The sequence below is a fragment of the Stigmatopora argus genome, chromosome 6 (assembly GCF_051989625.1).
Source record: "Stigmatopora argus isolate UIUO_Sarg chromosome 6, RoL_Sarg_1.0, whole genome shotgun sequence".
In the NCBI taxonomy this organism is placed as follows: domain Eukaryota; kingdom Metazoa; phylum Chordata; class Actinopteri; order Syngnathiformes; family Syngnathidae; genus Stigmatopora; species Stigmatopora argus.
In genome coordinates, this window is record NC_135392.1 from 11000101 (window position 1) to 11027082 (window position 26982).

A 26982-nucleotide genomic window follows, 5' to 3' on the forward strand; every position below is an offset into this window, starting at 1 on the left:
GGTCAAAAACTTAACTCAGTTTTGAGATGGAAAAACATTAGAAGATGCAGATTGATGTGCTAGAAACGGGAAAAAAATAACAACACACATGATACATATTACGCCAGGAATATTTGTGAGACTTTTACCATCATTTTGAGTTTTTTTCATGGCATATTTGACTCGGCGATCGAGAAATGTCCGAGCGGGATTCGGTAGCCGAATGTAGTACTGAAGTTTTAGTCCATTTTACTGAGTCGCTGCAGGTCTACACGGGACTCTTGACAGTAGCTACAGTTTGCGGTGGACTTTTCGGGATTTTAGCAGCAGCCCTGTTGTATGTCTTCTGCCTAAAGACTTTAATTCTGACGAGACAAGTAAGCAACCGCCAGCGCACTACATTTTTTAAAATCGTTTTCAAAGTTGTGCATAACTTGCTGTACTCCATAAGGGGAACAATGCAAGAAGGCTACTTGAACCTGATGATGGGAAAGTGGAAAACAAAACGAGCGATCATGCTGAGCCTGCCTCGCCTGTCTCAATTAATGCCAGGGTATTTTATTTCATCCTGTTCTAATCCATTGTTTCTCTGCGTGTGATTCATTTTTTTTTTTATCATGACAGATGAAACAGGAGAAGCAGGAACCCATGAATAGTGAAGTTGCTGCATTTGCATCAAAGGCAAAAGTGGTTTACCCCATCAATCAAAAATACAGAGTAAGTACTATTATAACCACAGCTTTGCAACACATGCATATGGGTGTATGTTTATGTGCGTTAGTATCTTCCAAGCCGCTTATCCTCATGAGGATCTTGCAGCTGCTGGAGTTTATCCCAGTTAATAAAGGGCTGTAGGCAGATTGCACCCTGAATCACTTGCCAGCTAATCGCAAGGCACAAGGAGACGAACAACCATCATGCGCACACTCATACCTGGGGACAATTTTGAGTGTTCCTTCGCCCTACAGTGCATGTTTTGGAGATTTGGGATGAAACGGGAGTACACACAGAAACCTACGCAGGCATGAGCAGAACTTGCAAACTCCACACAGGAAGGCTTGAGCCCCGGATCGAACCCTTGATCACATAACTGATGTGTTCGAGCAGGATTCGGTAGCCAGATGTACTGAGGTTCAGTCAATGTTACTGAGTCTGCGTAGTCCACACTCATATTCACAAACAATTTCTGTGACAGCCTTTGGCAGATGGAGCATCCAACCCTTCTCTTCATGAGTGCTCGAAATTGCCAACAATGCCAAAAGACAATTCTTCGGCGACTTTCAGCGAAGGAGAGTCACTAAGCCAAGAGCTGGACAACGATGACGGCAGCCAGTTCATCTCCTCTTCATTAGTTCCAAGGAGCCTGCAGAACCAGAGTTTTGTCAGAGTCTACCACTACCCCTATATCCTGACACAAACAGGGTAGGTATATTAGGGCCTTCAGAATTTGATGTCTGAACTTTTTGGCGATCTTTTGTATGAAAAAAAATGTCATGATAAGTTATTGTTTTTGCTGCAGTTTTGAAGCAAGGATAAACCTTCATTGCTTGGCCTTGACGGAGATACAACAACTTTATTCTCAACTTCTGGAAGAAAAATATGTTGTGAGTTTTCTTTTCTCCATTGAGGCAAAACACCTAGGTGACGCCTAAGTGGGAAACATTTTTAATTTAAAATTGTGAGCTAGAAGCATAAACGTTAGTGATAAAGCGATGACAGTGACAAGTGAAAATGTTTTCAAGGCTAGATTCATGGATGAATGTGTTTTTATTTGCTTTTGACATTGTTTTGCCTTAGGTTTACCTCCAAATGGTGAAAAAAATATTTTGCAGTCATTTTCCCAAAAACATAAATGATGCCAATTTCACTGAGAAGGTTCTTCAGATGCAGGAAAAGGTGACTTTTTCAAAGAATCAATTTCTAGTCTAATTGTAGAATAATGCTTGGTTACTTTATTTTATTTCATTTTTTACTCTTATTTAATGCTATATATTTTGCATTTTTCCATTATGTAGAACTAATTCAAGGTAACACTGTAGCTTTACGATTCTGGTAACATCTCCAGTTAGCTTAGAAGTTAAGTATTTTTCTATTGGTATGTTTGACCTTAAATCTGTATGAAATCCTGCACTGTCATTTTAGGAAGTGGATGAGCTAAAGAAACCGCTGCAAACAGTTCATGATCACAGTGTTGATGCTCCTTGCACTTTGGATGAAATGGAAAGATGTCAAAAAGATTTTCTAGAGCGCAGTCTTCAAATGGTAAAGACGAGAGATTCAAAAACAGAATCAGATGAAAACTATATGAGATTTGTAATAACTAGGTCATGTCTAATTGTCTTTCTAGTCCAAAAATTTCTGCAGAGTAGTGGAGGAGTTATCCCAGCATGTGATGAAGACCAGCAGTTTCACAGCAGATGAAGCACATGATCGTACATTTTCTCTCAATCAAACTCTTGTGTTGATTGAGAATCAGCTAATGAATATACAAGACGCACAATTTACGGTTCGGAGTTGGATTTCTTAATCGGGTCATAATTTTAGCAATTATTTGGATGGATTTGAGTACCTCGGTTTGTTCTTTACCTAGAAAATTCACCAGAAGCTGCTGTGGTGGGAGGAGCTTTCAGGACTCCAACAGGAAATGTCTCTGAGGCAGGTCTTGATGACTACGACACTAGAGCAGATGACCAGCGAGGATGTTTTGACTTTCAGTTGTATGGAAACAATACTTTCAGAAGTGCAGCAGGCACTTACAGAAGGCCTTCAACAGTGCAGAGAGGGTAACTTGCAATGAAATACACATTCATTTGACTTCTGTTTTGGACATTCATGCCTTTTCATAAAATAATTCATTGCTTACATCCATCTCTACACAATATCATTGGCTTTTCCACTGCTTCTGATTATAATCTAGATTATGGAAGGAAAACAAAGGAGTTGTTGGTTGAAAAATATAGCAAAATAGAGGCAAAACGAAAGAAGCTTCGTCAGAGCCAGGTCAAAGAGAAGAGTCGTATGATGGAGTCAAGACAAACGCATGGTGACCCTGAACAGCTGTCAAAGGTAAGTCCGTAATGTGATGTCACTTTACAGCTCTATCTTATGCACTTATCCATCTAATCGGACTCGTTATAACTAGGAGTACCAAGAGCTACTATCAAAACAGAGGCGTAAACTTTGTGATTTGGAACAGCAACAGGACAACCGAATGGCTGAAAGTCTGACTAACGTTTGGACAGTAGGTCTTTTGAATAGAGTACATAATTCTTCTTTAGAATGCATAATGGTTTGCGTGCTCAATCATTATTCTGTCCCCAACATCTATTTTGTTTAGAAACTCCGCAGTAGCTGGTCAAAGAGGCTAGAAGAACAAGTCAGGGGTATCTTTTTCTCCTCTGTTACTGCCCAGAGGAAACTGTCAGATCAAAAAACGGAAGCACTGTGGCTGGAAGTAGAGCAGCAGCTTTCTGTACAGCAACAACAAGTGGAGACAACAACCAGATTTCAATTGGACCAAATACAGGCTCAAACAGAACACGAACGACAGGTACAGATAATATATTTCCTAGTTCACAGCCCTCTTCGCCGCTCAAATCCTCAAATAAACTCAACATTCAACTGATTCGTCATAGTCTGCTATAAATAGGTATCACTTGATCTTTCGTGTAGGTATGGAATGAGTCAATGGCTTTGGTGTATGCCAGCCTCAAACATCTGAAGAATCAGCAGATGAAGAGCCTGCGAGCCATGGTACTCAGTCAGAGCTACACACTCAATAGGTAAAGCTAATTAACACTGTCTAGCAGTCAATAATACCAATATCCAAAACACAGTAATAAATACCATATTTTCTCGCATATAAGCCGCACCCTTAAAATTGCCTTCAAATCATTGAATTTTACAATTTCTCGTGTATATTCATGATTTTAATAGGAAGTACAAATGTGTTACTTTGAGGGTAAAATCTCAAGAAAAATCATCGCATGTGGTATTTCTGATATACTGTATGAATCAAAAGCCCATTATTACGGTCAATATCATAAGGAAGTTAGTAATTCATCCAGTAATGGTTGTTTTCTTACTGCAAAACAGAAAATAACCACAAATAGCTAACCACTCAGCCGCCAGGCCGCCATTATACCTTATTATTATTTATGTTATATATGACTTTTTTTCAGTCAAGTGGCAAAGTTGTTGGAGAAGAAACATGAGCACTTGCTGGCATGTGTGCAGCGCGACTTCATGGCCAGGCACTTTTCTCTACACATTCTGAAAGAGATGAGACTGTCCAAGCTAAAGGTTCTGTCTCAGACAGACTTTCGAGCCCTGTTGATAAACGATCTTGCCACAGTTCAGTTGTGTGTTGACTCAAATTTCAAGGTAGGGAGACCATTAACTATTCCTATTCGTTTATTATTCCGATTAGTTTCTAAGTTAGTATTGACCGCAATTATCTGAAGTAGTTTCTTTTTTTTCTATTTTTTTTCTTCTCACCTACTGTAACAAACATAGGTCAGCAGCTCGAGCCTAGCAGAGAAGCATCTAGGTCCAGAGAGTCAGTTGGTGAGCCACAGTTTCCATCAAGAGTTCCTTTCAGAGTTGGAAACAGGGGCGGAGATTCTTAAAAACCATGCACAGCTGGTGCTAGGCAACGCCCTCAGCCATGCCATCTTACAACTAATGGAAGGCCAGCGCTCTGAATCACAAAGCAGCTACAGGGATGATGATAGTTTGAAGGTGTTGTATCCTCTAGGACGTGCTTGGTTTTCTTACTTTTTAGCTCTATGATTTTGTCTTATAATATGATTTTCCTTCCAGAACCATCTAGCAGAGGCCGCTTCTGAAAGTGTGTACGTGACCAAAGATTCTCTTGCTGCTCTCATCCAAAATTACTATTCAAGTATGCAAGACATTGCTAAAAAACTACAGCCACATCAGTCAAAAACAGACATTGGTGAGAGTGTCAGACCACATGTTTACAGTGTATTATTATCCTGATTTGTTTTGATAAAATATATTTCCACTCAGGTGTGACCGAGGAAGGCTCAAGTAACAAAGCTTTGCTCAAAGAGCTGGAGAACTGGGGGAAAAAACCAACATCAACGAAGTTTCAACAAAGGTACAAGAAGCACAATGTGGTTGACATACAGAATTTTTCTTTCCTTTGAAATATGTGAACACATTTTAGAGTTGATTACTTGTATTTTCTCTTTCAGAGTTGAGCTTCACAAGAGGAAGTTGTTAGAGCAGTGTGACCTAGAACAAGAAATGATGTGTGAGGATCTGAGACGAAGAAAAGTAGTCCAGGATCAAACTTTAAAAAGAATCAATGCACAACTACAGGTTTGTCGTTTAAAGCAATTCAGGAAAGATGTTAATCTGTTTCTCTGAGCATGGTGTTTTTGCATCCATTAGGAGGCAGAAAGAAGCTTCATAAGTGACTTGGCAGCATTGGCTCGGGTTTTTCTACCCAGTCCCGAGGCAGAAGCCAGTGATGATGATAACACCACGGGTAAATGCATGTTCTGTGAAAAGTATAATAATTTTTTTTTTTTTAAAGAGTAAAAGCACACTTTTTACCTTCCACAGCTGAAGTGAATGTCTCTATCATGGAACTTCTTGCCCGGAACCCTGCTCTAGATCCAGCCTTGAATCCATCACTAACTCCAACATTTGTCACGCCGGCTGTGCCGAAACTGGCAAAGAAGAAAAAGAGAGAACGGGAGTCTCATATTAGTTAAAACTAATTATTTTAAAATCGTTATAGGATTTTTTTAAAGTACTATAACTTCGTTTTGTTGGACATTTTTCATTTGACTTATTTTTGTCCTACACATTATAAATAGACATTAGAATATCAGGACAAAAGGTCTGTTGTTTTTATTGCTTGTGGAATAAATGGATCCTTGCATGCTTTTATTGACTTTGCTGTCTAGTGTGCACTGTGTAGTCATATTGGGGGGAAATCAAGCATATTCTGAAATATTATTCATATTTTGCATTAATTTAGAAGGGGAGCGCCCAACACATAACAATCAGGCAGGCAGCTCAGACTGAACTTAGGAATTTCATTGCATTTGTTGTAATGACAAATAAAGAAACTTTTAATATTTAGATTTAGTATTTAGAGAAAAATGAAATATAACACCTCTGTCTTCGTACATCATACATGTAACATTGCACATAATTCATGTCAAAGATACTCATATTGCACAGTGTGTAAATTTGCTGCATTGATCCAGCATTTAATTCCTTTTGGGATTGATGTGCTTTACTTGAGCTGCAAGGCGAATTAGAATGTGATTGTCAATTGTGATTGTAGAAGAGTGCAAGTACTCAGATAAAAAGCCTTGGCGCACTCTTGTCCTAATGGGGATTTAAGTGCAAAGCGTTATGGCTTATAATGTAGAGCAATGGTAAAGTCTGGGGGGCTGGAGCAAGGCGAGGTTTGTAGAATGCAATCTAGCACAGATTAATGCTCTATTGTCAATTAGCCAACATAAAATTGGAATCCAATCTTTTCATATTCGCAAACTGCTTGCCTGACTGGTGTGGCACCTTGATAAAATGTTCTCAGTGCTGCATCCATCCATTCAGTGGGTGTGCCACAATTAAGTCATATTATGATACTGCACAGAAAAATTGTAGTTGATGACACTCATCAGTGTCGGGGAAAACCTTTATGGATCTATGTTGAGGTCCCGTTGGGGACTGCAGCGACTAGTGTGAAGATGACCTGATTTCTAATTTTCTCTCCTCCTCAAGCTGCGGACTCTACAGCTACAGACACAAGAGCAGAGAGGAGAAAGGAAGACTCGTATGGATCGGATTAATTGTGGATTGTATTTTCTAATTTTTATGGGCACATGAGTTGGTGAAGTTGTTATCTGAAGGATACAGGTCAGTGAATTTTGTCTCTGTCCTTCACAAGATTTTTACAAGCTATTTTTGCACTCATGCAATCACCATGTTTCTGACCTCACTTAAACCCACCATGTGTATCATGTCATAAAATAATCATCCTTGAAAGCTTTTTAATGAATTGGATGGGTGTTTGTGAGTTCATTGTAGGACAGTCACTAATACAGCTGAACATAATATTGCTCATTTACGTGAACAATTATGTGGAAAAAAAAAACATCAATTGGGAATATGCGGTGTAATATGTCTGTGTTACTTATTTCAGGGCCCCAAAAAAAGGTCACCTTTCAGGTTTTTTTTCTTTTTTTCTGCACTAGGTCCACTTTTCCACTACCTCACACCTGTTTCAATCACCACCAGGTGTGCAGCATCCCACTCACACCCCAAATAAGCAAAATATAAAAATCAAAGGAATATCAATATTCTAACTGTAAATACATGTTATTTTGCAAATATACTATTTTATTAGTAGTAATAATCTAAATAATATTTTCATAGTGTATATATATATATATATATATATATATATATATATATATATATATATATATATATATATATATATGCATGTTTAATATACTATTTTTATCCTTTTGTTGTTTATTCAGTTATAAAGGTAATTCTTCAACTAAATTCCAATGTTAACTATGTACTTTTGTTTTGGATTCATAGTTGTCTTTGTAATAATACAGAAAAATGCCCAACGACAACATTTTTTATATAAAATAATGTCTACAGTTTACAGGTACTTGTCAGGTTGGCAGCCATGGCTAGCCTGCAGCAGGAATACCCGGGAGTCCTCCTGGGGATCCTGGAAGAACTGGCCAACATGCGTCAGTGGTTGACATTCCAGGATCTTTGCCGTATGGTGAGCACCCGCTTTGACCTGGAACACCTCGTCGAGCTCCGGAGTCTGTTGTTTGCTGCTGCTAGCCGGGATCCTTGTTTTCCTGCCACTCTCTTTCGGGAACGGGTTTCCACCAGGGGACAAGGGTTGTCACCCATAGGTGTCGCTGCTGACATTGTGACCATTTTCAATCTTATTCAGATGACGGGTGGGGCCCCTGATGACAGCCAATCAATGAGAGCTCAGGGGGTCCTCCCTGTGGACCACTCCCTTACCCCTAGTCTTCCCGGGATCTACCAGCTGAACATTCCTGGCAGGGAGAGAGCACGTGCTCACTCCGACTCCAGTGAAAGCCGTATTGACAAGCAGTTGCTTTTTCCACATTCCAATTACTCAGTGCGTAAGCGAGGCAGTCTTCCCCCTGACCCTATTTCCTTTGTAACGGCCCCTCCTGTCAGAACGCGAGCTGTATCTTTCGACTTGCCTCACACCACCCTTTTGTACACCAGTGGGCAGAGCCCCAGCAAGGCGATGAAGGATATATACCTACCCATGGAGACGGACAGTGAGTCAAGTGGAGATTCAAATACAGTTGAGGTGTTTGAAACGGAGCGGGAATCAAGAGTTGACAAGAAGAGAAACATCTTCAAGAAGGACTTTCACAACCAGCCGCCTCTCATACCACAGGTGACCATCAATAGCGATTCGTCCAGCCCTAAGGGTGAGAAAGGCTTTGACAATCAAGGCTTTGAAATGATTCCTAACCCTTACCCTTCGCCCACTGCAGTCCAACAGTCTACAGAGCAGCGACCAAAACCTGAAAGTCTGGATGACCTGCAGGACTCTACTTATTTTGGACCTGGATCAATTCAAGATCGGTCCCCGAAACACTTAAAGCCTCCCAGAAGCCAAAGGCCCATCTGGAGTAACAAGAGTCACAGTTTAGAGGACCGCGTCATTCCAGTTTCCACTGGTATGGCACTTCAATCTTCTGGCGTAAAACTACCAAGGCGATCTAGGCCTGCTATGAGCAAACTAGGGGGTTCCTTGGGCGGCGAGATTGGAGATGTTTCGTTTGATGGAATGAACGCTCGAGGAACCCAGACTGATCCTCCAGACACTCGGCGCCTCCGTAGCCTGGTCCACGCCGACCGTCTGTCCTTTATGACCTCTTTAGATGATCCAGACTTTGCTGACGATGACATTAGTGCAATCTTCCGCTTCTTAGATGACATAAGCATGTGCGGCTCCACAGGAGTCCTGCACCCTAATGATGGCTCTGGGGGCCTCAACCAGGATACCCCAGAAGCAAGACGGGGTCGCTTAGGCCAACTCCAGAGGCTGTTTCATTCTCTGGAAAGCAGTGATGATGGATTGCAGGCCAGTGTGTGCAAGCTGCTGCTCCGAATGAGCCAAATAGAGCGACAGTTAGAATCACTGAATGACGTAAAAGCAGAGATTTCCCAAGTGTTGTCCGCTCTGCAGCGACTGGATGAAAAGATCCCGGAACCTCCTGTTGATAGTGGACAAAGTAGCGGTGGCCGATGGCTGGAGCCCCTCAGCGGTGTCTCGTCCTTCATGAGCCATCCTATCACCCCCTCTGAGTCTTCTGAGCCTCAGCCTCTATCTGTATCAGAGCATCTCTTTCCTGCAACAAGCACTCATAGTCTGGAATGGAGCAAGTGGAATACTCCTGGGGAGCAAATTGAGAGTGACAAAGTGGGGAAAGATGGGAAGAAAGACACCCCGTCACTCCGTGCCTCAAAAATTCAGCCTGGGGAAAATGGTGCAGCTGATTCCAAGCAAGCACATGTGTCAAGCATGGCAAAAGACTGGATTGTGTCTTTCTCAAAAAATAAAGGGGGAAGATCTTCAGATGGAAAAACTGGGCAGGTGGAGTATTTCCCTAACATTGCTATACATAGTTTGCATGATCCAGCATTGTAGTTATATGTGCTTTTTTTAAGGATAAAGGGCAACCTCTGATCTAATATGATTGAATGATATTATTCTAATAATGCAATTATTAAGAAACATTATACTATATATGTGCTCTGCATGTCAAAATCAAGTGGTTCAGGTTTAGAATTTCAGCTCAGATCTCTTTGTATGAAGTTTGCATGTTTTCAATATTCTCGCAAAGATTTTTCACTGCTGTTACATCCCAGAACAAATGCGGTCAGTTAGCTATAGACTCCAAATTGTCCATGATTGGTGTGAATGTAAGCATATATGAATGAATGAATATTTGTCTAAATATGCACTTAAACTGGTTGGTGACTTGTTTGGGCTGTACCCCAATTCCTTGCCTAAATTCAGCCAATATTATTCCAGCTCACGCATGCCTAAAAGTTTTTACAAATCAGGTTTTTTTAGATGCGCATTAGTCAATAAGGTGGAGATGAACAAATGTACATGAGTATAGCGTCAAATTAACATAAATCAAAACATTTATATTAAGTAAATTTCACTGGTTAAAATAAAAAACTATGATAACAGCGTGAATAAATTTGAGAAATTCAAGTGTACATTTTGGTCATTCATTGGCTAAAGCAACATACAATTTCTTTTAAAATACTGCAGGGCAATTCAGTGCTTCTGAATTTGAACATTAGACTGTCACATAAATTAGGGTGGACATTATTTTTACAAATTTTCCTCGTGTTTAGACTTGACGTTATATTGTAATCATGAGAATAATACAATAAAATGTGTGACATCGTTACCATGGTCAATTGTGAATTTTGCAAATTTGTATGCCAAATTTCCACTTTGCTAGAATGTTATTTTGCCTTCTTTTTCTAGGAACAAGGGTCAAGCAGAACTACAAAACTTCTCTCGCAGAAGTCATCCAGTTTGGTGGAGCAAGTGTTTGGCTCTTCCTTGTTTTCCAACAAAGAAAGCAGCCTGACTGGTGGCCTCGGCGCAGGGAAGATTATTGAACCTAGACACGCTGAAGGAAGAGGGAGATCTGTTTGGACCGTGGACGACCGAGAAGCACGAGTCTCCCCATTTGATTTCCAGGTATATATTTAAATGACATCTAATGAACAGTGCTGTCCAGATTGTTAAATTAAAGGATAATGTTGTGCAGGCCCGTGATTCTATGAACCCTAACAACATGGAATTCTGGATGGACGACCACTACACACCGGGCTATGATGCGTTACTCAGGCGTAAAGAGGCCGGACTACGCCGGGCCAAAATTTGCAAGTTGTTGGCACTCATTGGCGCTGCACTGGCAATCATTCTCATTATTGTCATTCCCCTCTGCACTATAAAATCATGAGGTTGATTCATGTCAATTTTGCACATTTGCTCTTTATTTAAAAAAAAGCTTTGGACAAGAACATCTATCTGTGAATGCTGCTCATTTTTCTGCAAGAAGCTTCAGCAATCTTAAATTCAGAATCTATAAACAGCTTTTTTCTCTTCATGCATGTTAAAAACGGCGCAGTTTTCTTTCCTTTAAACGGGTACTGTGGAATAAACTTAATATTCACTGATGCAAAGCAGAATGTGATTTTCACAATCAATTCACATAAGTGCATACATGTGCTGAAATGTCCAAATAATTCTGTCCAATTTTATTTGTTTTAGTGTTTAATAATGCATCTAAGTTAGAATGCAACTTTTGAATGTGCACAGGGAATGTTTGTTTTTAAGGATCAGGTTTCATGTAAAGAATGTCTTGCTGATGTTGATGATAAGAAGGAAAGAGGAAGCATTTTCTAGGAAACTCACTCTCAATGGGAGTTTCCACTTGTAATTCAATTGATGATCTGTTCAGAGTGCATCATAACGCATTAGTTTTTCTCCCTACTCACTCGGTCAATATTTTTTCCAACTTGCCAACTGAATAACAATTTCATTTATCCTCCTTCATGGTGATGAATGTGGTTTTTAGTGTTGTGTGAAATCAATATTGTTAAAACATCCTGTTGACCCAGACGACACTGAGTTATATTTAATGTTAGGTAGATTAAATAAATAATGATTTGATGTAGCTGACAAGCACACGTGAGGTTGAATGTGCACATTTTTGTAATTGGTAAAATAATCATCTTTTTTCTGTGTTTGTATGACTAAAGTTATATTTTTTTGCATAAAAGGAACCATAATTTATGCTGGGGTATCGTATGGAAAGTCATTCTACAATTGTTAATGTTGATAATCATTAATTATCCATGGTTTCCATATTATTCTTTATTATCCTTATTATTCTTATTGCACTCTTTAAACTATGCATATTAGTAGGGGTTATGGAGTACATTATTAAAAGATGCTTTCCCTTTCCAGACCAAAAAGTTGCCTCTTTCTTTGAGTGCACAACCATGCACAGAGTTTAATGAGACCATGTTTTGCTTTTGTGAATCCTTCTAAGTGGATGTACATCTGCCATGTGTTCCCCATGAGTATTATTGTGTATCCATTATCACTGTTGCCACTAAAGAGGTAGAACCATGTAGTCAGCACAACATGAAGGTGCTTTCTCTAAAACCTGTGTGCATTAGAGCCTCTTATTGCCCTTTCTTCCCTTGAGATGCTTTTATGAATTTCAGACTTTGTTGTTGCAGTTTTGGGTAAATAGACACTTCTTGTAAAAGAAAAGCTTTATAAACAGTACTGCACAAGGTAGGAGCTGACACTGGTATGTGAAAATACAGAAATTACTGTAAATAAGTTGTTTGCCTGGACGAAAATGTCAAAGCGTGTTGATGCCTTTTCAGGATATTGTATGATCGTTCATGTCAACAATAAAGTATTGGTGAAAGAAAATGTATGGTGAAAAAGGATGCATGTTTACAAGATTTAAATTTCTTCCCCAATGCATTAATTTTCTACATCATGGACAGAAGCTGTGTGGAGTTTGCCTGTTTCCTCTGGACTGCATGGGTTTTTTCCGGGTACTCCAGTTTCCTCCCACATCCTAAAAACATGCAGCGCAGGCTGGTTAAACACTCTAAATTGCCCCTACGTATGAGTGTGAGCGTGAATGGTTGTCCGTCTCCTTGTACCCTATAACTGGCTGGCCACTGATTCAGGGTTCCCCCGAAGTCAGCTGGAATAAGCTCCAGCAACCCTTGTGAGGATAAGTGGTTTGGACAATGAATTAATTAATTAATGGTTTTCAGGCACTGGCTGGCACAAATCGAACAGGCTCCTCACATAAAAAGGTCACATTTGAGGTAAACACTGAACCACAAGTTATTGGTAAATTTGAAAATAAAATGAACAATAAAAATCTGCAAAAATGCATTTATTGGCATGAAAAACGACAAGTTGAACACCCAAATATTAAAAACTTTTGCTATTTACACGAGATGCCATTGTACATTTGCCTGCAAAAACATCTTTAAACTGGCGGTGGCAGTAGAGTTGAAATGAATTCTTCCCATCGCGAAGAAGAAGAAAAAAACCGGCGCTGAGTTTGAACTTTGTTGAAGAATGTGCAAACTCGATCAAACAGGTGTGGCTCTGCTACTCTAGAGTTGCCATCCACTCGTTTCGTGATTAAAAGTGCACATTGGTTACGTCGTTACATGTCACTCCAATTTTACAGGGAAGACGTTGCAGAGGTAATTGTTTTCTTGATTAACTTTTGTGAAACTAAGTCATGCTATATGTACACACGCCGAAGGCTTCATTGCGGGTAACCTAGCATTAATATGTTTTAGCTAATGGTAAGGTCCACATTTTTAAAACTTGTGGTCAACATCACGGATTTTTTTAAAATATTTTTGCTTAATCGCGTACACTCGTGTAGCAATATAACGATAACCTTCCAAGGCAAGCTAACGTTACTTCCAATTACATGAAGGTTAGCATTGTCGAGGAAGACTATGGAGTCGACGGTGGTGAATCTATACAACCAGTTCCAGACTTTACGAGCCCAGGTGGACGGTCTAAATGAGACCATCGAACCACGTAAGTTTTTGACACTCGTCTGTTTACTGATGAAAGTTAATGGATTAAAATGCTGGGTTGATCAATCAGTGTTAACTGCTACAGTGCTAAGTATTGACACAAGCACGCGTTTATTAGCATTATAGTCATCGTAAAATTCTGAGATCAACACTTTCTAACAAGCTTTTGGTAGTAATTCTTTCTGCATTACATTATTATTATTTGCATTTGCTTTTTGCACAATGGCACGCGTTTTTGTCGCCTCTGCAAAGTGAAACTGCTAGCAGAAGTTTTGCTTTTTTGCCCAATGGCTGCCTGGGTCTTTCTGAACCACAGAGGGGGGAAAATCACTTATTTTTGTTGTTGTTGTTTTCTTTTAGAATTTCTGCAGATGGCCCAAAACTTTGAGGACTGTCGTAAGAAGTGGTTCCATTCAGGGGAGGAGTTACTGTCCTGCAAGGAAATGTTGGCCAAAGCAGAAACTGAAAGGGGTGCTTTAGAGGTGAAATTGAAACATGCACGCAACCAAGTCGATGTGGAAATACGGCGTCGTCAGAAAGCTGAATCTGTCTATGAGAAATTGGTTTGTATTTTCTGCTCTCAAAGCGTTTGGTACAGCGGAACCTCCAAAGTACATCACTGGCTGACTGTTACCATCATAAAACATTGTAGTATTGCACTTGTGGCATGTTTCACAGAGACATTAAAAATACTGTCATTAACATGATGGCCACCAACCAATTCAATTCTCATGTCTCACATGACCATGATTTGAAACTTCAGTTTTTTTCCAAGGTTTTTCAAGAAAATTGGTGTTGCCCTTCAAACTGTGCAACCTTTGCGGACACGACTTTGGAGATTCCACTATTCCAATAGTTGACACTTTTTGTCCATCATATAGAACAAACCTGAAATGATTTTTTTTTTTAAATACAACATTTGGGATGTCACTAATTACTAATATTCATCTTCTCCCTTTTCTTTTTACCATTAGGAACGTCAGCTTCAGCTGATCCGGGATATGCTGTTGGCAGAGAACAGTAGTAGTATCCATCTAAGTGAGGAGCAGCGTTCTGCTCTGGCCTTCCTCAGTGCCCACTCCCAGGCTGCACAGTCTGCTAAAGTCATCCTTAACTCTAGCAGAAGGTTATAGATGTGAAAAATGGTTCAACCCGAGTCCTCAAGAAATTTAAAATATTGACATTGGCTGTCTTGTAGGTTGATGGCCATTGATGAATCAACCTCCGTCATGTCAGACATCAGCTTTGATCAAACTGATGACTCCCTGGTACATTCTTGTTTATCCTCTTTCAAGCTTTAACACAACATGTCGAAACAAATATGCTGCAACCTAATCCCCTTTCCCATAGGACTGGGATTCTTCTGCCATGAGATTGCAGAAACGTCCAAAACGAGTGAGTTTTAAATTGATTGTCATTTGACTTCAACACAGACTAGTGCTGGTAACCACAATTTGTAAACGCTTTAAATCTTTTGAAATTGTCGAGATTGTTTTAAAATGGATTACACGGCTTTGTAATACGCAAACCATACAGTTTTTGTACAAATCTCCTTTGTCATCCACAGCGTTCATCCCGAAAACTTGAGGTTCCACCTCATGCGACAAAGAAACCTCGCTCCACGGGACGTACATCTGATCGGGTAATTTTGCAGTCATAATACCAACAATTGTAGTTTTCTAAATATCACTCTTTAAAAAAAAATCTTCATATTTTTTATGCTACACAGATAAATGACTCCATAGTGGCCAAAACCACCATCACCGTGCCAGTGTATGGTGGTGCTGTCGAGTCTGTCTCCACAATCCAGACGGTCCCCTACAGGACACGCAGCAGAACTAAGAGTGGTGAGAAATTCCTGATTATGTACGCACTTCAATATAGGGTGCCTTATGCCCAAGATACATGCTGTTACTTGGCTGTTTTTATTTATTTATGCTTTAATGTGTGATTGTAATCTTGAGGTTCAAGTCCTGTAAATTTCACATTAAAAAGGTTAGGTTTGGCGAATAGTAAATGTTTGATCAAAAAAGTGTTTCAAACCTAATCTCTTTCATAGGTTTACTGTCATACAAAAGGAAGAAAAAGCTCATTAAAAAGTAGGAAGCAATAATGACACCCTACACGGCTGGCAGGATGAATGTTCTCACTCCTTTTTAAGTTTATTGATCAATTCATGGTGGAAGTTGCCTGCTTGGGTGCCGTTCAGGGAGTGAGAGAGTATGGCCTTCCTTGTAAACAAAGTGTAAATGATGAATTGAATTTGACCAGCAACGATCTATGCAGCAGCACCCGTGCCATCTATTCAAAGCAGTCATTTTTCCTTAAAATGGTGCACTTGCTTGAACCCTCATTATTTCTGCGACGTGTTTAATGTGTTGCCATGCATATGGGACCTAGTTACTTGCAACATTAAATCATAATGCACATAATTCAAATACAGCTTTTTTTTAATCAATACGATTTGGTTGCGCTAACAGCTGCCCCAGCCTGGGCTGATTCAACATCGATTGAGCCGTCTCAAACCAACAGTGAAGCACCAAGCACACCAGTCCCGGATTTCCACCCTCATTTTGAAACCCCCAAGGCCAATGCGGGAGGAGGAAAGCAGCATCTGTTCATCTCTAAAACAGTGAGCCATTATTATAACCATGTTTGTTTTGTGCGTTGGTTCAGTACCACCAGTCACTGTTGAGCAAAGCAAAGTAAACTGTTAGTTTACTTTCTCCATTTTAAAATGCAAAAATCAAACAAATTTCATTGTTTCCGATTCCGAGAATTTGTTTAAATTGTTTTTGCCCATCTCCCTCGCATAGGTGATCAGATCAGAGTTCTGTACACCCTGTGGCCGAAGAACAAAGTTTGGGAAGATGTACCTTCGCTGTCAGGACTGTAGAATTATAGCCCATCCCGAGTGCCGCGATGACTGCCCACTGCCCTGCAATCCCGTGGCCATCGGCACTCCCATCAGGACTGCAGAGGTTCAGCATGTCTTTTTCTTTTCTTTCCACAATATCTCTTTGGGGAGTCGACATACAACATAAATAAATGTAATTTTTTGTGATGCGCCTGCAGAGTACCTTGGCTGACTTTGCGCCGACAACGTCACCGAGGATCCCAGCTTTAGTAATCTTTTGCATTAAGGAGATTGAACGCAGGGGCCTCAGTGAGGTAAATGATGCTCTTTATTATAGGACTTGGGAACTTTTAATGTTTTTAAATGTGTATTTGGATTAATTCCAAGTTCACTGTAACACTGCACAGTAATTTGTAACTGCTATTATCTCTAGGTTGGCCTCTACAGAATCTCTGGCCAGGAGCGTCAAGTGAAAGCACTGAAGGAGAAGCTGATTCGTGGAAAAACACTCCCACAACTTAACAAAGTAGAAGACATCAACGTGATCGCCTGTGTTCTCAAAGACTTTCTCAGGAATCTTCCTGAACCGATTCTCACATTCCGCCACAACAAAGCCTTCATGGAGGCAGCTGGTAGGTTTCCTCTTTTTTTCCTCCCAGTGTTAATATACAAAAAAACTTCTTTTTTTCCCCTCACAATTTTAAAACAATTTAATTTATCTTGATAATATTGTATGAAATGCTTTAATCACCATATCGTAAAGTTAATGCATTATGGAACCTTACAGTCACCTTTTCATGTCATGCTAAAATCTGATCATCCTGCATGTGGGCCTTCATTCACTTTACTATTTTAAGCGATACCCAGCCCCATGTGAGATAAAAGTGGGGCAGAAGTTTCAATAAAACACTTGCTGGTTTGGCAAGTAATTCAAAGGCATCTATTTTTGTTCTTACAGACAATAAAAAGTCAATTTTCCATGATATGTTATTGCAGAAATCCAAGATGATAAAAACAGCCTTAACATGTTGTACAACACCATTGAAGAGCTCCCTCAACCTAACCGAGACACTCTGGCCTGCCTTATGATCCATCTGCAAAAGTAACTCATGAAGGTTTACAGTGTAAATATTTATCTTTGCGTGAACATTTAGCAAGCATGTTATGCTTGCTCCCCAGAGTGTCCAAGAGTGTGGATACAAAGATGGATGTAACAAACTTGGGTAGGGTATTTGGACCTACCCTTGTGGGGCACGCTGTTCCAAACCCAGACACAATGGCTGTCCTGAGTGACACAAGCAGACAACCAAGGGTAACCCGTATTCATTATCAAGTACATACTGTACGAATACTAAATTATTTCTTTAAAAATGACTTTAACCCCCCCTTCCCACCTCTTCCAGGTAATTGAACGCTTCTTTAGTATCCCCGTAAGTTACTGGAGTCAGTATGCGTATCCGGATAACCTAGACATGGAGGATCCTACCTTGACTGGGACTCCAAGTCATAATGGTAAGAGCTTCAAAGGCAGGCAGCTATTAGGCATTAAAATGAAATATTTATTTATTTTTCCAATTACAAGCAAGCTTGTGCTCTTACGAAAACTGAACCCCCAAAATGAACTGCATTAATGTTTTTCTTTTTTTCAGTTAGTATACTGGGACCACTAACCACTCCTGAGCACCAGTTGATGGCAAAGACACCTTCCGCCAGCTCGCTGTCGAAGCGTGTGATGCAAACGCTCACCAGCACCACCATGTAAGTTCATTCAAACGCATGCAACAGGTTGTCTTGCAGTCAGTTCAACAAATGTCTCATGAATTTTCCAGATGTATTTTACATTTGTACAGAATGTTTGAAGAATGTCTTTCATCAATAGGGGGCATCCTAATATAAGTAACTCAGTTGGTAATCTAAGATGTAACAGCATGTGGTTCAGTAGTTGCAGTTTATTATTATTATTAATAATAATAATTTATTTATATTTACAAATAGAAGACACACAAAAGCTATTCATTCTTTCTCATCCTCCATCACTCAAATAAGAGAGCGTTTTAGCTGAAGTAATTAGTTCTCCAGCAAATGTTATTCCAGAATCTAATAGAGAGTCAAATGAATAGAGATTATCATTAAATGTATTTATATAATTTTGAAAGAAGGTCACTGAGCAAAAAGAGATGGTTTTAATACAATTTCACTCTAAGATATAGAAATCTGATAAATAATTCTCAACATAGTTTATTTATAGCTGTCTTGCTTCTTGAGCATAGTTAAGTACTGCTAAGTACTTAAGTACTTGAAACATTATTCTACATAACTTACACATTTCTGTACACTAGTATAAGTATTCTTGCTTAATGTCGACACATTAGATTTTTACAGAATTTCCATGCACGACTGAACTTCAAGTGTTCAGGCATTTGAAGTACCCCCACATTGCTATATATTCTGAATTTGTCTTACCCAACCATCTTTTTAGATTTCCGGGCAAGACTAAAACATCGGCCAACCCGCGGGGCAACTTCTTTGAGTCTCCACATCTGAAGTAAATTCCAACACCAAAAGACCATTATGAATTATTTCTGCAAAAAACTTTAAACTAATGTGCAATTTTAGCTTAAGAAACATTTTTAGAAATGTCATTGTTTTCTTAGTTAAACAGATTGGTGGTACACATGAAGATTTTTTCTCCTTTTTATATAATCAGCCCTGACATATTAAGAATCAAAAGTGCCAATTAATTTTCAATGCTTTAATGACCAAGAAACTCCAGCTCACATATTACATGGAGCTTTTCTTTTGTATGTGCTTCATCGTCCCTTGATGAAAGAAAATGTGGTTGTAACCGCATGATCATGAAACTGGACCAAAGGGAGAAAACATTTTTAAATTGGATTTAGAATCTTGAATCAATAAGCTGAAAAAAAACTTTAAGCCTGGCATAAACACTTTATTTTTTCTGTGTTATAGGGTAGAAAAATAGTAAATCAAGTAATATATGCCTAAGTAACACTACTAATACTGACACTGATATCCAATGGGAACTATGCATTTTTGCACTGTACGTATCTAACGATGCAACTCACCGATTAGCCGTAATCACCACTAGGGGCTGCTGTTGTATTATTGTTATGCTTTCTTTATGATACATACATATTGTTGCTGACTTCTGAGATTGCCATAACTGAGGAAAAGCATCCTGGGTGTTGATTGGATACTAGCTATTAATGCTCCAATCAACCCTGTGTGCTTACAGTCTAACTACTGCATTTTATGATGTTTTTTTATTTTTGCATGCCAACTGTGCCTTTTTATGTTTTATCCAAAAAACAAAATCCTTGCCTCTTACAAAATATGTGATTGGCTGTCGCTCCTTGAAGTGAAGTGAATTGGGAAGCACATCAAAACAATTCTGGGAAACTATCACCTAATTGGTTTTGCTGCTTGTGTCAAATACTGTATACTGAAACAAAACCCAGTCTGTGGATAAGGTAAAAATAAAAGTATCAAATTTCAGTTTGTATTTTATTGGTGTTCATTTATTTACAGGGATTCTGATTCTTTGTTAATTTTGGGCATATAAATGTTTATATGGCTACAGTTTAACTTCTCGTTAACTCCAAGTGTTTTCATGTTTCTGTGCTGGTGTAAAACCATTCATGTTTATTCAGCTCCATTTTCCTGGCTGAGAGTGCCAAGTGCAATTGAAAATATGTAAAGCATTAACTGCCAAAAATGCTGAAGGCTTGTGCTTTTTTTTTGGCTTACTCTCCCAATAGTCTGTGCATATTTCCCTTATCCACAAAATGAATGAACAGGTGGAGAATTTCAACGTAGGAACTAAAAGAGTCAATTATATAATGTAGATACTATTCTTATAATAGATTGGATGCACAGCACTGACGTTGACAGGCATTTTCTTCCCCCATGGCCTAATTGACTACTGAAATTTGACATTAGTGAACCATTCCGTAGAAAGGTCAAAATATGTACGTGTACCCACATTTTCCCTCTCCGTATAGGAGACGCTTGCAAATTATTTGCATTTCAAATCCAAATTAATAGTTCATTAGCCTGAAATGAGGCCTCCTGAGTGTCGATGTGTCCTCTCATGTGGGAATGCTGTGTTTATTTATGATGTACTGTGCAGCATAAGCTCGCCTGCTGCAGGCAGCAAACAGCTGGCTGTGTATGTGTGCTTGGAGCTCCCTCCCATGTCTAGTCTGAGTGCACAGTTAAAGTTCCACTCAGCAGTGGGACTGCAGGGGCAAATGAGTAACTAGTCCAATTAAGAGCGCTTAGATGAATTTAGATTGTAGGCTTGTAAACATCATCTTAACAATGGTATGAGAGCCCTCAATCTACTGTATTTTATGAAGTGTGGGTAATGGTGTGTGAGGTAGTCAATGGTATGATTAGAGATGAATGCAATCAATGTATATTATTAGATTCTAAGATGTCTCTTGCTCCTAAATGACTGAGTTGATCAATTTAATGTTTGTCACCTCACAGTTTTGTATAGCTGCAATAAATCAATGCCACCGATATGTCAACTTAAGCTGCTTCAGTAAGCAAAACACTTTGTTAAACATATTTACAGGGACTTTAGGACTTGGATGTGGACTACCTATGCAGATCAAGTGAGCAGTTTTCCTGTTGGTGGCAATAACAACACATTAATGAGGAGCACTGGCTAAAGGTTAGATCCTTTATTACAGGGGGAAAAGGGCTCCTTCAGAATTGTTTGTGCTTTCAGTGAATTATTGAATCAATATGCTTTCCACTTTGTCAGTTAAATGTTAGAAAAGCTGAAAAAAACAACCTACACTTGACATGTCGACTGCAAAAATGGCTTAGTCGCCTTTCAGTGCTCTATTTCCCCCCTCAGGCTTTATGAACCCCCGCCCTCCCAACAACACACAGATACTTACACCCCCTCCACGCCTTTGAATCAAACTGCCATCTTAGTTGGCTACCATGCGTGGTCGATACCTTGTTACCGCCGAGAAATCAATTATCTCGACCAAGCAGCATGCGTCGGCGGCCGTAATGAAAGAATGTTCCTTCTTTCCAGACAGTGACCATGGTCATTAAATATGAATTTGTCATTAGTTGATGAGATTTATGGAGCCTGGAGTTCACGCTTGGTGGCTACAAGTGTAAACTACGTATCAGTAACTAAGGCAAACAGATTATCACGATGATTATTATAATTGTGCGTTCCTGAAAAAGCTCAATCGATGACAGGATTGAATGAGCCCATTATTTGAACAATGTGTTACTTTTTGTCGAGTTTAGCCCTGGCCTGGAACCCCACTCACCTAACTTTTGGAACATGACGCACATTCCACAAAGGAAGGTCAATGCGTTGGAGCTACTGGATTGTTAAAATGATTTTTACATGTGGTTTGTTGGTATCATATTAGTAGCAGCTCTTACGAATAAATGAACTGCATGTTTTTAAGATTATTTTTCCCGAACCAGACTGATAAAGTTACATGCATTTGCAGTGCTGTAGTACAAATAAATGGTGTATGGAAGTAAATATTTCATGAAGGAGTGCCCCTATAATGCTGTCCTATGTTGTGAGATCACAAGCAAGTCATTTGGGACTTCAGCTCACAAAGCAGCCAAATATTCAATTTTGAGTGTTGCCTCTATAGAAGGGTGCCAGTGCATGCTGGCAAACAGGAAATGTGTTAACTTTAGAATTGGGAAAATCAACATCTGCTCAAGGCCATGTCACAAGGCATCAAAGTAAAGTGTGAGTACACATTTGCTGTCTAAAGGGAACATATTGATGGCTAAATTGCAAATTCTTTTTCACCATTTTCCAAGTGATGTGTTTTTCCACTTATAGAAGAACAGTCAAGCCTACTCCAGTGTGTTTATATTCTGAAGGCCAACAGCTACTCACTGCATCATTTCAGATTTAAGATAGGTTATTTTTCCCATTGATACTAAAGATGAGATTTTATCTATTTTGTAGATCCGGTAGCAGGTCGGGGGTGCACTCCATACACTAGGACATACATATTTTATTGTTAGTTGTGTACACAAAGGTGTTTGTTGACATTTCCTATCATGTAGTTGGACTCTGACTATAACATGCAATATATTTAAGTGCGATGTTTATTTCTGATGCAAAAAAAGGTTCTCAATGCAATCTTGCCAAAGATTTCTTCTTTTTGGAAAGGAAAAAAAAACACTCAAGCAAAAATGACTAGCCTGAGCAAGGGAAGTGGTGTTTGATCAAGCACTAAAAAAGTCTTTTGACATCTGTTGAACTGTGCTTTGAAGTGAGTGGCACTTGCGTGAAATGCCACCGCCATGTTCGTGGGTGTAGCGGGCTTTTAAATGTGTTGGTCCTGCAGGTGACAGGAGAGATGGCAGTGATGCCAGGAATGCCTGACGGCTGTGTGGGCACGCCAGCGTTCCCAAGCGTTCCCAAGCCGAGGCCATTTGGGTTTTTAATGAGGGCCTCTGACAACTTGTCTGTCGCCTGCTGATAGAAGTGGTGTGGAAAAAAAACCCTTCATAGCACGCCCATTACGACAGTCTGCGAGAACGCAAGGAGCACAAATGAGGGTCTGCTCTTAAGGCAGCAATAAATTCCATTTTAATGGGGCACCACAAGCGCTAGCAGGTACTCAGCAGTCTGTTGTGTTTGATGCTAAATTGTGCAGAATAAACAGATTTGCTGTGTAGCTGCTGGATGCACATGCTTCCTCACCTTGACTTGCTCATTTTACCCTTTTAGCCCAATACACCCATTCCTGGCTCTTGTGCAGGAATTTGATGAACTGCCATAATAAAACACAATGTGCGTTCATGTATAATTTCTTCTCCGCTTTCCATTTAGTTGAGGGCTTCTATCACAATGCCATTTAAACAGCAGTACTTCTTTTTATATGGAGACCCAAACTGTTTCATTCATGAAAAAAAACATCCCATATCTCACCCTTTTGTTACTCAGATGCAGATGATAAAATTTGGATCATTCAGAGTAATTTTAGAATAGACGGGCCTATCACAAATCGATGCCTGCCTGTTGGTACTGATGTCCCAGTTTCAACGACTGTGACTGTATATTATGCAAAAGAATGCACATTTGTCAGATTGTCTGTAGGTGTGACTGTTAAGTGCATGCTATAAAGTGTTGATCATTTGAAACAAATACTACATGACCCGTGCTTAACTCCATGAAGTGCATCCATCCTCACATATGAACACTTGTGCTTTTCCCTTATGAATTATCAATTGTTTCCACATACAACGAAAAAAAAATCTGCATGTAGGTGGATTTTTACATGTTCTTTCTTGCATGAGTGTATCTCAATGCTTATGACTGGAAACGAATGCTTGTGGAAGCGTGTAGTATTATATATAGAACATTGGAGTATACATCAATGAAACTGTTTTGCGTTCACTGTATGGGAGTCTGTTTCTGATAGTTTTTTGTTATTGTTGAGGTTTTTACTTAGTGGATGGACCCGACCATTTCTATACATTCATGTACGGTTCTTATAAACACACCGTCCAAATCCCATGTCATTATAGTTTTAAGCAGTCTCTTTTCATTAGTGTCACTTATAATGCTGCAGCCAAACTACTGCCATTACCAATCGCTGATGTCAGTTTAGCTTAGAAGTATGATGTAACATGTTTCTCACTCAGTGTGTTCCACACCAAAAAGATTTGGAGCTCTTAGTGTAAATGATGTCAAAGATTTTAATGACTTTGGGAACAGACAACAACATAGGAAATGGCTGAATACATATATAGTATATACTATATAGTATATCAATATATACTGTCTTTGTTCATGTATTGTGTTATATTTATTTCATAAAGCGGCCTGGTGGAGCGAGTGGTTAGCGCGTCGGCCTCACAGCTCTGGGGTCCTGGGTTCAAATCCAGATCGGTCCATCTGTGTGGAGTTTACATCTTCTCCCTGAGCCAGCATGGGTTTCCTATGTATACTCTGGTTTCCTCCCACACTCCAAAAACATGCATGGTAGGCTGATTGGACACTAAATTGCCCCTAGTTATGGGTGTAAGTGTGCATGGTTGTCTGTCTCCTTGTGCTCTGCGATCGACTTGCCACCGATATATGAATGATGAAGATAAAGCGATTCAGAAAATGAGATGAGAGATGAGAAAAAAGCCATACTGTACATTGTCTTTTTTTTTTTAAAGAAAAAAAACTTTGCTATACATACATGGTCATTTTTTTAACAAAGAAAAGATTTACTATACATGGGCATTTTTTAAAACAAAGATAGGTCTTGCTCTACATCAGACTTAGGGACTCCGGTCCTCGAGGGCCGCTGTGGGTGCAGTTTTTTTTCCAACCAATCCAGCAGAGACAGTTTAACTAATTAGATTTCTGCTGAAACAAGAAGCACCTGACTGCAATCCACTGATTGCACTTCTAAGATACCAGATTGGTGGAGAGGTTTCATCTTATACATTGGAACGAAAACCTGCACCCACTGCGACCCTATGTGGAATTAATTGCCCAGGTAAGCTCTACATGTTCTTTTTTAAAAGAAAAAAAGCCTTACTATACATGGTGTTTTTTGTTTTAAGAAAAAAGCCTTACTATACATGGTGTTTTTTGTTTTAAGAAAAAAACCTTATTATACATGGTCATGTTTTAACATATAAAAGACTTACAACACATGGTCTTTTGTTGAAAGAAAAAAAATAGCATTACTATACATAAAACCCTTGCTATATTTATTGTCTACTTTTTTCATGAAAAACCCTTACTATATGTGGCATTTAAAGATAAAATCCCTTTTTTGTACAAAAAACTTTTTACTCCAAACTTAAATTACTTTTTAGAACATTTTTTTCAGGCGGTTTCATCACTGGATGTGTATTTCATCATTCATGCAACAACTGGTTATAATGCACTCGAGGTCAGCTTGGAAAAATGTGTTAAGAAATATTCCAAAGGAATTTATTGGATTTGAATGGCTGTAAAATGTGCCATAGTGAGGCAGAGAAGACAGAGTGCTATTTAAATCTCAGTACTTCAAAATCAGCAATTAAAATATTTCCTACAGCACTTATGGGCCCTTAAAGTCATCATCACAATTCTTCCCCCCACCCACCAATTCTTTTTATTATGACAGACAAGGTATTTCTAATAAGATATGTATGTTATTATAACTTTTTTTTGTCATCAGTAAAATTCATTGTGCGTTTTGTTGACTGCAATTGATACGGGGTCCGCAGTGGTTGGCCACTGAATAAAACTATTGCGGAGAGGGATTTGAGCCAAATAAGGAAGCCGTTGATTTACCTGTCTTGCTCTATTCCCACCCTTGTCTTGCCCTTCTGTATACAAAAAAGCTTTACAAATAGTGTACACACAGCAATTACCCGCTTTGTTGGGCATTGTGTGAAAAGCAGATAAACACGGGATGATGGATCCGATGTACCACTTCTGTGGAAAATGTCTCACAGATGCACCCAAGGGTCCCCTATTGCTGGAAAAAAATATGTATGTATAAATATTCCTGGTAGGGGTGTACTTTCATGATGATATGACATAGATTCTTCCATTGAATAGTCTATTTTCCAAATGCCTCACTCAATACTAAAAATTAGGGTTGTATTCAAATTAATGTGGTATTTGTTTCAAGAAAATGGAGCTGTGGTTATTACCAATGAAAGAATTCTGTGTTTGTGTGTACATGTTACTTCATAGTCCTCTTCATTTGTGGAAAAAAAAGTCTTGGTGTGTCGGTAAATTGTCAGACATCAAAGCATCATATTTTCACTAATACAGAGCCTTTGTTTTAATGAAGCATAGTGACTGACACCTGTGTTCTTGTATCCGAACCCTTTTTTTATTCTCCTTCCCAGCTGCTCCTTGTCAATCATGTTTTTTTCTTCCGTCTCAAAGAGTCTCAAAATAGAACCTCATGCGTATGGTTGTTTGGTGACCCGCCATGCAAATGACGAATAAATTATGTCTCTTTATTTTAGGTTAATCACTTTGACACCGAGAAATTGTTTTATTCTTAGATTGGGGGGAGCGTGTTGGGCTGGGGAATGTGTATGGGGAAGTGAGGGTAATGGGGATGCTTTACATAATTTTGGTTATTTGAAAAATCTTTGAGCTAAAACTTCAATCTGGAGCCATAAAAAGCACAAGTTTTCCACACGGAGCTCAAATAATACACTTATTATTGTGGAGGTGGAAAGTGCACTTTGAACACCACCACAACACTGACAATTAGGTTGACTCATATCTATTGTAAGCTTGCCACTTGCTTTCAGCTCCATTGCAATTTTCTTACAACCATTAAGGATTTAAAAAAAAAAAGAGGTGACAGTTTCTTTTCTGCCTTAACTGTTTCCACTTCCAATATCTGAAGTGTGGGTGGAAGGAAATAAAAATGTGTAGTAATGCATTAAAAGAATAAAAAAAA

The 26982-nt window shown here is 39.2% G+C and overlaps 3 protein-coding genes across 7 annotated transcripts in view; all 3 read left to right on the plus strand.

Annotated features, from left to right (window-relative positions):
* Positions 1-21: 21 nt before the first annotated feature.
* Positions 22-5906, plus strand: evc (EvC ciliary complex subunit 1). Its single transcript, XM_077603116.1, has 20 exons — positions 22-356; positions 431-532; positions 604-696; positions 1175-1401; positions 1499-1583; positions 1777-1875; positions 2122-2241; positions 2327-2485; positions 2570-2762; positions 2897-3045; positions 3122-3220; positions 3317-3529; positions 3652-3761; positions 4161-4362; positions 4495-4719; positions 4801-4936; positions 5011-5101; positions 5199-5325; positions 5398-5494; positions 5572-5906. The coding sequence occupies exons 1-20, from the start codon at positions 177-179 to the stop codon at positions 5721-5723; spliced, it is 2859 nt and encodes a 952-aa protein (XP_077459242.1). The 5' UTR covers positions 22-176; the 3' UTR covers positions 5724-5906.
* Positions 5907-6298: 392 nt separating this feature from the next.
* Positions 6299-12456, plus strand: minar1 (membrane integral NOTCH2 associated receptor 1). 2 transcript variants are annotated; one of them, XM_077603257.1, is made up of 5 exons: positions 6299-6428; positions 6748-6882; positions 7642-9643; positions 10556-10774; positions 10845-12456. In XM_077603257.1, exons 3-5 carry the CDS (start codon positions 7670-7672, stop codon positions 11037-11039), a joined length of 2388 nt encoding a protein of 795 aa, XP_077459383.1. In that variant the 5' UTR covers positions 6299-6428; positions 6748-6882; positions 7642-7669; the 3' UTR covers positions 11040-12456. The 2 variants fall into 2 exon arrangements, with proteins under 2 accessions (XP_077459383.1, XP_077459384.1); XM_077603258.1 differs by lacking the exon at positions 6299-6428 and having other exon boundaries at positions 6514-6882; positions 7642-8471; positions 8538-9643.
* Positions 12457-13150: 694 nt separating this feature from the next.
* Positions 13151-26982, plus strand: part of LOC144076068 (rac GTPase-activating protein 1-like) — a 32905-nt gene continuing 19073 nt past the window's right edge. Inside the window, exons 1-18 of one of the 4 annotated variants that reach the window (XM_077603627.1) lie at positions 13151-13329; positions 13572-13678; positions 14038-14240; positions 14652-14803; positions 14876-14945; positions 15028-15072; positions 15245-15319; positions 15407-15524; positions 16158-16309; positions 16494-16658; positions 16753-16848; positions 16968-17166; positions 17531-17636; positions 17714-17846; positions 17938-18046; positions 18184-18292; positions 21135-21233; positions 22909-22926. In XM_077603627.1, the coding sequence (XP_077459753.1) occupies positions 13594-13678; positions 14038-14240; positions 14652-14803; positions 14876-14945; positions 15028-15072; positions 15245-15319; positions 15407-15524; positions 16158-16309; positions 16494-16658; positions 16753-16848; positions 16968-17166; positions 17531-17636; positions 17714-17846; positions 17938-18046; positions 18184-18292; positions 21135-21231 (1914 nt within the window). In that variant the 5' untranslated portion in view covers positions 13151-13329; positions 13572-13593 and the 3' untranslated portion in view covers positions 21232-21233; positions 22909-22926. Of the gene's footprint in view, positions 13330-13571; positions 13679-14037; positions 14241-14651; positions 14804-14875; positions 14946-15027; positions 15073-15244; positions 15320-15406; positions 15525-16157; positions 16310-16493; positions 16659-16752; positions 16849-16967; positions 17167-17530; positions 17637-17713; positions 17847-17937; positions 18047-18183; positions 18293-19013; positions 20058-21134; positions 21234-21832; positions 22046-22908; positions 22927-26982 lie in introns of those variants that run through there. The other 3 variants (XM_077603626.1, XR_013300724.1, XM_077603628.1) reach the window with 3 other exon arrangements.

Bases quoted from the DNA above. Each gene is read 5' to 3' on its own strand.
- evc (XM_077603116.1), top strand. From the start codon at position 177: ATGTCCGAGCGGGATTCGGTAGCCGAATGTAGTACTGAAGTTTTAGTC. The intron at 2,763-2,896 runs GTAACTTGCAAT...ATTATAATCTAG, and splicing joins CCTTCAACAGTGCAGAGAGG to ATTATGGAAGGAAAACAAAG. The intron at 4,363-4,494 runs GTAGGGAGACCA...TAACAAACATAG, and splicing joins GTGTTGACTCAAATTTCAAG to GTCAGCAGCTCGAGCCTAGC.
- minar1 (XM_077603257.1), top strand. From the start codon at position 7,670: ATGGCTAGCCTGCAGCAGGAATACCCGGGAGTCCTCCTGGGGATCCTG. The intron at 9,644-10,555 runs GTGGAGTATTTC...TTCTTTTTCTAG, and splicing joins CAGATGGAAAAACTGGGCAG to GAACAAGGGTCAAGCAGAAC. The intron at 10,775-10,844 runs GTATATATTTAA...AATGTTGTGCAG, and splicing joins TCTCCCCATTTGATTTCCAG to GCCCGTGATTCTATGAACCC.